Source organism: Carassius auratus, chromosome 21 (genome assembly GCF_003368295.1).
Source record: "Carassius auratus strain Wakin chromosome 21, ASM336829v1, whole genome shotgun sequence".
Classification (NCBI taxonomy): domain Eukaryota; kingdom Metazoa; phylum Chordata; class Actinopteri; order Cypriniformes; family Cyprinidae; genus Carassius; species Carassius auratus.
The window spans coordinates 1,586,392-1,599,266 of NC_039263.1; the positions used below are offsets into that span (position 1 = coordinate 1,586,392).

Sequence of the window (12,875 nt, forward strand, 5' to 3'; positions counted from 1 at the left end):
CAACACATAATCCTCTTCTGTTGCAGCAGGAGTGCCCACTTCCACTGGGGAAGCTATGGCTATGGCTGCCAAATTACAGCAGTGCTTGACCTTATTTTCTTTTTCCTTCACATACTAGAGCCAACAGATTAAGAGTCCCTTTTCCTTATGCTTGGGGAGACAGCATGGGGAGAAGGAGATGGGAATGGGAGGAACCACATCACTCAACACCTTTAGGAGATTTTGAAGAAAATAGGTCAGTGGTTTCCATACCTTCCAGCAGAGTTTAGCTCCAACCCTAATTAAGCACACCTGAACCAGTTAATAAAGGTCTTGAGGATCACTAGCTGCATCCAAAATCACAAACTGTCTAATGTAGGGGTGTCCAGTTCTGCTCCTGGAGGGCCACTGTCCTGCAGTGTTTAGCTCCAAGCTTAATTAAACACACCTGAACCAGCTAATCAAGGTCTTCAGGACCTCTGCCACAAACCTTCAGTCAGGTTTGAGCTAACCCAATGGGCCTGCTTACACCTGGTCAGTTCAAGTGTTTTTTTCTGATCGGATAGCTATCCAATCGTAAAAAGACCAGGCGTAAATGCCCTCCGAAACGCAACAAAATTGCTCAAACCACTTCAAGAGGTGGTCTGGGACACATTCCAGACCAAACTGGACATGTGTAAATGCATCTGGTTTCTGAAACCACATATGCAAATTTTACTCCCCCCCAAACATTCCAATAATAAAAGTGTAACAGCGTGTTATAGGCTATATGACCTTATAGTCAGATATGACAGCGCTAATACAACACACATTGTTGCGGACAAGTAGCTGAGCATCTCTTCAGCAAGCCACAGGCAAACTGCAGTGCATGAAATTAAAAGTAAGACGCGGTAGCTCAACACACAAACATCTTCATTAAAAGTTGTGTGACTAACCTATCTTGAAATAAGCTGTTAATTAATAAAATGCATCATTATCTTTAGATTTCTTTGAAGGGAACTCCGTTAGATTTAAATATAGCACGATAATTGAAGATCTGATTTATATCCATTTTGTGAAGACAAATGATGTCACTGTCCTGTGACCTACCTGCATCAGTTGCTTCACTGCCATTCACAACTCCACTCCTGTGGCTTCATGGGAAAGCAAAGTGTTCAGCAGATGCACACTTCCGAATCTTTGCTAAAGTACCGTATTTATCTTTTTTTCATAGTTTGACTGGTCCTGCGACTTATAGTCAGGTGCGACTTATTTATCAAAATGAATTTGACATGAACCAGGAGAAATGAACCAAGAGAAAACATTACCGTCTACAGCCGCCAGAGGGCACTCAGTGCTCCTGTAGCCTACACTGAAGACATAGAGCGCCCTCTCGCGGCTGTAGACGGTAATGTTTTTTCTTGGTTCTAAATAAATTCAACTTATAGTCCGGTGCGACTTATATACGTTTTTTTCCTCGTCATGACGTATTTTTGGACTGATGCGACTTATACTCGGGTGCGACAGTCCGAAAAATATGGTAGTAGGTCATCAGGGTACTCTCCACCTATTTTCTGATCATACTGCCTTTTTGGCATGTTTTTTTCTGCATATTATAAAGTGTGGAAGTAGGTATATTTGGACGCAAAACCTCTAAGCAGAAGGACATTTCCTTTCCAGGAAAAGGGCTGGACAAATGTGTCCAAGCTGTACAAGGTCTTTCTTTAAACAGACTCTTACCCTCAGAGATGTGATGGTGGTTGGGTCGCGTATCCTGCCTTCTTCATCCTTCAGATTGTAGCCCTCTGGTCGTTTGTCTCGCTCGCTGATTTTCCATAGCTTCACAGTTTTATCTGGTAAAAGAGACAACGTGTAACATGCAAGCAGTGTTTGTAAGGTTAGGAGCAGAGAAAATATCAGCAGATCCACTGGAATGGGGCCAGTAAAGAGAGCGAACATAGCTGGCACAACAAAACAGACAGGAGTTAATTCAAATAAGATCAATATCTTCCAATTAACCTGATTGGACCGTGCTGTTGCCTGTATGCTGAACCACTCTGAAGTGTCCTAAAACAGGACTGTAGCTTCACGAGAGCCATTTATCTCTGCAAAACTGATGAATGAATGTGAGTTTGGGTCTGAAGAATTTGCTACTTTTAATTGGCTGCAGAAATCTCTAGCAGCCTAACTATACAGCTATATATATAAGCTATACAGTATGTGACCCTTGACCACAAAACCAGTCATAGGGGTCATTTTTTTTAATTGAGATTGAAATTGGAATTGAGCTGAATAAATAAGCTTTCCATTGATGTATGGTTTGTTTAAATATTTGGCCGAGATAAACTATTTGGACGTCTAGAATCTGAGGGTGCAAAAAAATCTAAATATTGAGAAAATCACCTTTAAAATTGTCCAAATGATGTACATAGCAATGCAAATGACTAAAAAACAATTCAGTTTTGATATATTTATGGCAAGAAATGTACAAAATATCTTAATGGAACATGATCTTTACTTAATATCCTAATTATTTTTGGCATAAAAGAATGTTTTTTTGGCTATTGCTAAAAATATACCCCAGCGACTTTAACACATTAGATCAGATATGACGAGAACACGTCGGGTTTGCTCACCATTGGTGGACAGGAGAAAATAAGCGGCATTCTGTTGTGGCAGCCAGCGGATTTTGTTGATCTTCTCCTCAATCTCCAGGCTTTTCAAGTAGTCAAACTCGGGCTCGTGGCTCTGAAAGGTGCTGTAAACATTGTACTCCCCCCGACGGTGAGGCTGGTTCTTGCTCTGCAATGATGGAAGTGTTTATGTGTTAGAGACCAAGATGAAAAAATAGACCTTCACATATATCTGGTGCATTGCTTTGCTTCATGCATGACAAATGCATGCCATATTAACAGAGGATCGCATTTACAATCCATTCAGCGCTCTACATTAAAATGCTTGAACCTAATCATACATATAGCACATAATTAGAGGCAGCAAACAAATGATAATCGGAAATGTATGCATAAACATGAGCTTATATTAAATCCCTCTGTGTTACAGTCACATATGGAATGTGTTGATTTTTTCTTTGTTGCTGAAAGCCGTGAAACAAGTGAAGAAGGTCAGGATCTCAATGCATTAAGGTGGTCTGGGTTAGAGGAATATCTTAATACCGATCAGAGCGTGGAAACCTTCAGGGTCACTTCTCACCTTGGGAAGCGTCTAAATCAATAAGCAGAACTCAGACAGACCGAGAGAAGACGAGGGCATTAATGGAAACAGATTTCCCCTCGGCGGGAGGGAGGGGGTTAAAGGGGGTCTGAAACAGCATGGGGCATGAATCGTGGCGCGAGGATTAACAGACACCATGAAATCTCTGTAAAGATGATGCGAGCGTGAGATGAGGAGGGGTGGACGGTGGGGTTTTCGCACTTTTGTGCTGCTAGACAAAACATTGAGGGGTTATTAGATCTGAAACAGTTCATGTTCAGATTTAGTCAATAGGGGATAAACTGTCGATTTAGGATGAGTATGTGTACTACCATGTTTACATCTGCAGTATTTTTCAAGAAACATCTTAAACTATTTGATGTTTCCTCAGGTGCGATTATAATCTTAGCATATTTTTGTTTTCATCAAAAAATGTGTCAATTTTGATATAACTAGTCATTTTCTACCCTGAAATTTGCCTCTGATTTGAATGCTCCAATGAAAGGGGCGTGTCACCTCAATGTAAACGCCCACTGCTATCATTGGTTTACATCTTTGCATATGAAATGAGCATTACATGTGAACTCTGTGTTTTTACTATAACAGCCGCTAAGAATGACTAATAATGAAAAAAAAGTGGACAGTAGCATTATATTTTAGATCTAGCAGCGATGCACTGCAGCCAAACAGCCACATCTCCTGAGGGGCTTTTTTGAGTTTTGAAACATGCAGCATGTTTTGTTGTAACAGTAACCTCTTATATATGTGTAAATATCAAGAACATTTTGATTCTCCACTTCACAACCTCTTAAACATTCATATTCTCTTCTACATTATGGGAAGCCTCATAGTAGTAATAGTCTTTAAATTATAGAGAATACAATGTCTATCCCAAATTACCTCCTGTTCCCTCTGGAAGACCACCACTCGTCCACCTTTGTCTCCAGTGGCCAGGAGTTCTCCTGTCGAGTTGAACTCAACTGTGGATATGATGTCAGCTGAAAGAGAGGCATAGAAGATGATATAGTAGAGCTTCAGGAATTTACATTCAATAATCTAGACTGAGACACTGATGATATATATAAAATCATAAAACGCAATACAGAAAAATTAAAACAGACAAAACGAATCTCTGAAAAAGAAAGAAAGAAAGAAACATAAATAAATAAATGTTAAAGAGAATAATTATGGTTACCTTTTGTTGTGAATTCAATTGATTAGATTAGATTAGATTAATTAAACCACTCAAAAGAATCCATAAAAATTAAAACAAACAAAAAGATTGGGTAAAAAATAAAACCAATTTCGTTTTAGACCAGCCCGACCATCTCATGTCAAATGTGACGATCCGCTCACCATGCACTCTTGAAATGTTCTCCGTCTATCACCATTCCATAGATATATGTCCCCAGATATCACCCACTACCATTATCCCACCAAATATCATCTTCAAAAGACAGAATGATCTGGAGACCTTTGAAAGGACATGTAAAGCAAACACTGGGAAATTCTAGGACGACAAAGAGATCATACTGGACAAACACCTGATATCACAGCCAGATACAACGCTCTCCCTGCTGTGAATGCATGACATCAACATCAAGATTCACTTGCTTGAAAAAAAATCCCCTGTGTATGTTTTTGAAGGACATCGCCAAAGATTAGGCACACAAAGGCATAAACTCTCAATCTGGCCTGCATACAAAAAAAAAAAAAACTCAGATAAGATGACGTAGTGGGCTCACTACTTTAAAACACACTAGATTAGACTAGACAGATTCTTTGTTAAACACAAAAGGAGATATTTTGAAGAATGATGGTAGCCATTGCAAAAAATAAATACTTTGGCTACCGTCAACTGTGCGGAATTGGATTTTTGGGGTAAAATCTACCTTTAACCTGACGTCTGAGGCTGAGACTATAGGTTTAGGGTAGTGTGTAGTGAAAGTGGTACATTATTTTCAGACCGGGATCGAGCATTAACTTTAAACGCCACTCACCAGACATTTCATTTCCCAACGTAATAAAAATAATCAGTTTTGGATAAAACGGTGTTGGCCACAACAGTTTCCAATTAGGGGTTTGTCTTTAGCAAGCATCAATAGCACATTTAATAAGCATTTATCAAATGAAATCATCTGTACCTAGATTTTTAAAGCAGCCCATAGCAGCTTTACTGGTGAACACCTCTTTCTCAATACCCAACATGTTCTGAACTGTAAGTGACCCAGATCCAAACCTACAAAGATTCTTGACACTTCAAAGGCCAGGGTGGGACGCTTAATTAAGGCAGTGTTACTAACAACAGACAAACCAAAGTACCAGCAAATCCGCTGCTTTATTTCACCTAATTTGACATGTCTGTGCTGTCTTTTCACTGGTTTTCACTGCTAGCAGATGACTTCTATGTTAAACGTTACATTATTCAATTCAAAGCTTGACAGAAAACAAAAACTGTCTGGCATCGTGTACATGCTGTTCTTGTAGGAGTCGGGTGTTTACCTCCAGCTATCTAGGTTTTCTGGATATTTCTAGGTACTCTCATCTTACCCAGAGCCAAGATCCCAAAATAACCTGTACAGTCGAGCTCTTTCTGACCTAGCTAGTGCACAACAACAGTTTTAAGACAGTTAGCAATTGTAGCCTAGACATCCTTTAATGGTAAAAGACGTTACAGTTCAAAGTTCATTACCAAACGCTGCTCTGACTCCCTCTGCCGTGCGCGCTCCGATCGATTCCTACCTTTGACACATCTTCCTTGGTCTTCCTCAAGGAGATGCATCTGTTTCTCTGTCTTTGAGATGTACTCTTGCTATGCGATCCTTACTGTTTGTGCTGCGATAACTGCAGTTATCCTTCTCTCTTGCTCTCTGTCTCTCTTTATCACGCAGGTAACTCTATTTCATTGTGCGTGTCATCTCACAATTCGCCAGCTCTCCACACACAGCCTCAAAATGAGTCCAGCACTCCCGAAATAGTCTGCTTGGATTCATTTGCATAAATCCCAAAACAAATACAGAAAGAAATGACTTCTAAATATTTGCTTTCATCCATATCAAGGAGTAAATGACAGAGAGAAGCTAGACACGAAGAGATGGAAAAAGAGAGAGAGAGAGACTAAGAAAAGAAACAGGGACTGAAAAGGCTTGTTTTTTCACCCCGATACACCTCTCTGGGCTTTTATATTGTCTGCATGGTGAATTTAAGTGCAGCGTTTCCATGACAACTGTTCTTTGGACTACAACAAGCGCTGTGTGTGATTCTTGCAAAGACTTTGTTCATGTGGTGTGAATTGCCAGCGCACTGACAGAATTTAGAGCAGTCAGGGAAATTTTATGGAGCGTATGGGTCATATTTCATCTCAAATTCAAATCAGAGAAATTCAAAATGAGATTTTTCGGGTTGGATTTTGTGCATCATGGCATTATTTCCACGACAATGTGTCCCCATAAAACTAACACTAATAATGATAATACATTGTTTACAATCATTAATTTATGCCTGCTGTAATATGTATTATAGCCATATTCAATGTATTACAGTAAAATACTGAATTACAGTAATGAGAATCTAAAGAGATAAAGCAATAAAAAGTAATAAAAAGCATTAAAACTGTAATATAAATAAAATAAAACTAAAGAGTAGTGGGCAGTGTTTTTGCTTTGTTACTAAAGAACAGTTTTCCCGTATCTTTTATTTTAATAAACTTTCACTTTTACTTTACTACATTCCAAAACATAATATTTTACTTTAACTCTATAAACAAACTGTTCTTTGTTTTTCTAAGTGTTATTACAAAATAATTTTTTATTTCAAAATTTGCCACTTTTGAGAAATAAAAACAATGTCTGATTTCTGAACGAGCTGATTCTTTTCAATGAACTTGTTGAATCTGTTTGCAAATGAACGACTTATTTTGCGAATCGAAGTTCTTTTCTCTAGTCAGGAAAGATCCAGTCAGAGTGAATAATGAGCGGAAATTCTGTCATTAGTAAAAATTTACTAAATACAAGTTACTGATACTGTATCGGCGCTGCTAGCCTTGTGTAGTCTTCGTTTCCTGCCAAAATATATATGCTGCGTCCCAATTCGCATACTATCCATCCTAAATAGTATTCGAAAATATAATTAGTATGTCCCAAATAATAGTATGCTTAAAAAAGTATGCCCGTATGGTCTACTACTTCCGGTTAGAATTCGAAGTGAAGATTGATGCAGACTCTAACAGCTAATATTGCCCACAACACATTGCGCGGTGAACGAGGAATCTATTAGAAACACAAACAAAAAAACTACAAACATGGCGAATATACGCGACCGACGGACAGGTAGAGAAAGGGATATGAATGATAAATAATCAATGCCTAATCTGATGAAAAATATTAATTTAATGTTATCCACATTATATTTCATCTGCAACAACACTGTGAACTTTTATGTTGATACGTTTGGTCATTAACTTTTAAATGCATCATTATGCAAACATATGAGCAGGGTTCTTGGCATGATAAACCCGCAACTAGCAGATCAACATGCCTCTTCATTTCTCTCCAATACAGTAGGAATTCAAATGAAATGAAATATGGATAATGTCAACTGTGACAAGATGATTGACAGGGCAGTTTAAACGTTGAAAGAATGCAAGTAACTAAGCAACAGAGCGTCTGTTAAAGAAGCAACTATTGTATATGTATGTACTATTCTTCTACATACTCAAAAGTTTCTTCACAAAAAAGATACATACTTTTAGGGCATAGGCGATTTGGGAAGCAGCAATACTGTCTTATCCTAATAAAAGCCAAAAAATAAATCTTAAAAAAAAGTTACTAATGCCAAATTTTTATCTTGATTATTGTAAATGAAAATAACATATATATATATATATATATATATATATATATATATATATATATATATATATATATATATATATATATATATGCTTTAAAAGGCCACGCTGTTGTAGTCAACTCTAAGAAATGCTTGAATGTGTCAATATGGGGTAGGATCTTTTAGGAAAAATATTACAAATAAATGTCTATTCATCTTCCCTCCTGTCATAGCAGTTTCAATGACAAAATTGTGTTTCTCTTAAAATGTTAGCGCATTTTAACTTAATTTTAACCATGATGCCTGTACATTGTATTTCAATACTACCACATATTTACATATTTACACACATTTGTGAGTTGCATTTAAAACAGCACAACTTGCATTAAACATTATAGTTAGTTTATACTGCTGCGCTAACCTTGGTAAAGATTGGCAAACATAGGCATCTGTGACAAAAGCGGAGCCATTGTGCTGTGAGTTAATAGATGTTCTTTCAGACTGTCAGCGGACATTTACACCAGCTCTCTTGAGTCTTTTCTGATCTCCGTCTAGGCTTCATGGACAATACATTTTTGGAAGGCACATCTAAAGAAAGTGCAACACAACTGTTTTTCTGTAGAAGCACAGCAAACAATACATGATTAGTGACCCACTTGGACAGATGTGTCACAGAGCTCTCATTAGAACACTTCATACCAAACACACACACACACACACACACTTATAGGACAAACCCACTCACTCACACTGGTAAAACAACAGTCTATGTGAAACATATCAGAGCACAAAATTGCACCATGAGGTAAAACGCTAAGGGGGTGGTGGGGTTGGGGGGTAGAATAATTACAACAAAATCATATTCCGATTCCTTGCGGAAGCAGAATTCTAAATGAGTTCTCAAAGATGCAAAACATGCTGACCTAATTAGGCCCCTGGAGTACCCTATTTTTTGACTACTTATCTCTGCATTCTTTTAGTTTTTTTTATCAGCAGGGAATGTGGTATGGATGAAGAACACAACTGAACATTTAGGGTAAAATGAAGACGCTTGGAAGGAGAATAAGAGACAGTCTTGCTATCATATTTGTAAAATTTTAAGAATTGGTTCATTTAAGAATCTCAATATAAGACAACAGAGACTTGATGTACCTATTAAACAGCGTTAGACCAAAATGATTCAGCTATGCAATATTGTTCCAGTATCAACATGGGAACCATTGCACCATTTGCATCGCTCTTCTTGCAGCATTTTTTTCCTCAGATATTGATATTGCTCATTTAAATGGTGGCTGTCATAAAAGCTTATTCTCATGACAAATATCGGATAGTCTGAATATGAAAAACTTATCACAGGTGTACTGTAGTGATTCAGGATGAGCCAAAAACACGGTTTGGAAAATGGATTCATAGTGTACTCGCTTATTATATTAATTTTGACACAACTGCAGTTTGTAGCACATATATATTTAGTAAAATGCACCTCTCTGGAGTTATTTTCTAAGTTTATGAACACTGAATGGCTTTTCTGAGTTAAATGTAACATTATCTGACATACTGTTTACAAGCTGTTCTATTGTCTGTTAATAATCTCAACATTTCAATAAATTTTTTTTCAACACCTTCTGATGTGCATTCATGTTTATTTCTTACTACAACTAGCAAAAATGAAGCCACAATAAGAAGCAACAAAACAACATTTATTGTTTGAATTTAAGAACAAATTTGAAAGCTGAGACTTTGTTTTTATTCTAAAGTAACAAAGCACAAAGCTTATTGGGTGGTACTAGATGCGCTACAAATAACGGTTAGTGAAGTTTTTTTCATACATCAACTGAAAAACAGCATAGACTAAAAGATCATTATGGGGATTTAAAAATCAATATAATTTCATCAAAATGAAGAGTGAAAATTGAAAAATCAATAATGTCAACCCAGCCCTGGCTTCCACATTCATGTTCTCCTGTTGTAGCTTCTTCACATTGTGTGCAGAAAATAGATACGCGTCATTAGAGAAGCGTTAATGTGACATCACTGTTTTGGTCAATGATTTTTTTAAATCAATAACTTCATGAGGTCTTTGATGTGAGAATGACAGTAATGGTAAGTGTGTGTGATAATAGTGGAGGAGGTTTGTGAAGGGCTGGGCGGACAGAATCACAGAGCACTGGTGCGTATTTGCTAGTAGCGGCTTGGCAGCCAAAGTGTTTTTGGAATCTGGATCCAACCATTATTAACACATTAGGAATGTGAGGAACTGAATAGGAAAGCCAATTAATGGAGCAACTCCATTATGAGTGCATGAGCTAAAGGCTTTGTGCATATGATTATGCCAGTGCACTGTCAATGAGAGCTGTGAATTAATCAGGAAAGAATACTGTAACGGGAATTCTGATGATTTTTTTTTTTTTTTTTTTGTAAATAAAACTGGTTATAACTTTTGAATAAATTTCCTATGTTTGAAGAGATAGCTTACCCAAAAATGCTAATTCTGTTATCAATTACTCCCCCTCATGCCATTCTAAACCCATAAAACTTGAATGTTTGAAACACAAATAAAGATATTTTTTATGAAACCTGAAAGATATTTGAGTTTCTTCTAAATGGAAGTGATACAAATCAGTCACTTATGTTAAAGGGTTAATTCACCAAAAAAATTATTTACTCTCCCTCAATCCATCTTAGGAGTATATGACATTCTTCTTTCAGATGAATACAATCAGTGTTATATTAAAATAGTGTTCAGGCTAAGCCATGCTTTATAATGTAAAATCCAAAATATTGCACCCATCCATTATAAAAGAAGTCCACATGGCTCCGTAAGGTTAATAAAGGCCCTACTGAAGTGACACGATGCGTTTTGTGTAAGAAAAATATTCATATTTACAACTCATAGTAAATCTGAGTTGTAATCTGCTAACTGTCGTATGCACGTTCACGTGAGAGTGGCGTCCAGTGGGCGACATAAGACGCAGGTAAACGCTGTGACGAACGGTAAAGGGAAAAACATGGAAGCGGAGAGGAGAGAGCAAAACAAAACACCGGTCACGAATTAGTAGTACAAAACGAGGATTTGTAAAGAAAAATGTCAGAGGATTTCGATATAAGCCAAGAGGAAACTGGTTTTCCTTTGCTGCAAACAAAACTTGTTTCTGATGAGACTTGCATATTCTCACCGGACCTTATGCCTACGCCATCCGCTGGACGCCACTCTCTTGTGAACGCGCATATCAGAGTTAGTGGAAACTAGAGCTTAAGATTTATAAAGTTGTAAATATCAATATTTTTCATACTCAAATGCATCGCATCACTTCAAGTAGGTCTTTATTAAACCTTCTGGGGCCATGTGGACTTCTTTTATAATGGATGGGTGCATTTTTTTAGACTTCAAATTTTGGGCTACCATCCACTCCCATTATAAAGCATGGCTTAGCCTGGACATTATTTAATATGAATCTGATTGTATTCATCTGAAAGTAGAATGTTGTATACACCTAGGATGGATTGAGGGAGAGTAAATCATGGGGTAATTTTAATTTTTGGGTGAAATATCCCTTTAAGATGAAGTCTTAGAAGGCAACTTCGAAGGCAGCAGATATAAGCAGATGACTAAGTTTTGGAACAGAGCTCTGTATAACACCATTCTCTCAAGGCTTTGTCTTATTTGAGATCGGTTTACTGGCACCCCTACAATATATTCTCATGCCATATGTTGCTTCAAGATTTCATTTTTTTTGTGTTATTAAAGTATGTATCTATCAATTTCACACCAACTCTATCTCACCTGGTGAATCAGAGTGAGAAAATAAATCAAAAAGACAGTGAAGCCTGCAGATGCAGCTGGTTCAAAGGTCACCGTGATGTGCAGAAGGAGACTGTCCTCAAATGAAACCCTTTTTTCTAATAACACACAGACGACTCCAGGGCTGCAATAAAACAAGCAAACCCATATAGCAGACAATGTCATCTCTCATATGATTAAACATGAGCACAGGAGATTGGCTATCTGGCCATCTTTGACTCCCTGATTGTGGTGAGATTGGATCCCTTGATGTGAACTATGCTCAGAAGATGAAAGGCTAAAATTAGCATAGAGAGGGATGCAGACCATGATGCTAAAAATCAAATACAGAGGGTGACCAGAAAGAGACGTTTCATTGTGAAAAGGGGGTGAAGTGAATACCTTTCAAACTGCTTCAAAGTGTCAGAAAATCATTTTCAAAAAAAGACACATGGGTTCAGCTTGCATGCCCCCAATACCCCAGCCTAAATTTGTCAGCATGCATATAGTTTGTGGGGATATCTAAGAGAAAAATGATGTAAAAAAGACCAGACTGCAACAGAAATGCTTCAGATTTTATCATGTTTGATAGTAATGAACGCACTGTGAATTAAATGTACTATCACTACTATTAAATGTGCTACATAAATGCATCATTCTGTCATTAAAAATACAAGTTGATTTCTAGGTACAAGAGTAAAGGAGAGTGAGACACAGGGAAGACAGCTTGTAGAACCTAATGCAATGCTAAACAACAGCACAGGAAAGAGATTAGCGCTGTGAGGTATCTGAATGATGTGCGTCAGAGGGATTGACTCTGGGATAATCGTACCGGTGCGCCCTGACCCTGTTTCAAAGACAACAGTGAAATGCTATGAACTCTGCCTAATATAAAACCTCTAGTAGCATATACTAACAGACTAATTAACTCATTTAAACTCAGCAACGTCAAAGATAGCTGATATCGTGGATGAATCACAATAAGGCCATCGCAGAAGTTACGCTTGTTTCCTGTTGTGTTGATCTGCTGCACTAAGTGGTTTAGACAGAAGTTTCTAATCTTGTGTTCCGTGAGCAACAAACAGCCTTCCAT

At 37.6% G+C, this 12,875-nt stretch overlaps 1 protein-coding gene across 2 annotated transcripts in view; it reads right to left on the reverse strand.

Annotated features, from left to right (window-relative positions):
• The window catches only part of LOC113038183 (serine/threonine-protein phosphatase 2A 55 kDa regulatory subunit B beta isoform-like), a gene marked incomplete in the record, with an annotated part of 66,463 nt that overhangs the window by 6,942 nt on the left and 46,646 nt on the right, over window positions 1–12,875 (reverse strand). For both annotated transcript variants that reach the window (XM_026195431.1, XM_026195432.1), the window contains 3 exon segments: window positions 1,699–1,811; window positions 2,595–2,760; window positions 4,072–4,169. In XM_026195431.1, coding sequence (XP_026051216.1) covers window positions 1,699–1,811; window positions 2,595–2,760; window positions 4,072–4,169 — 377 coding nt within the window.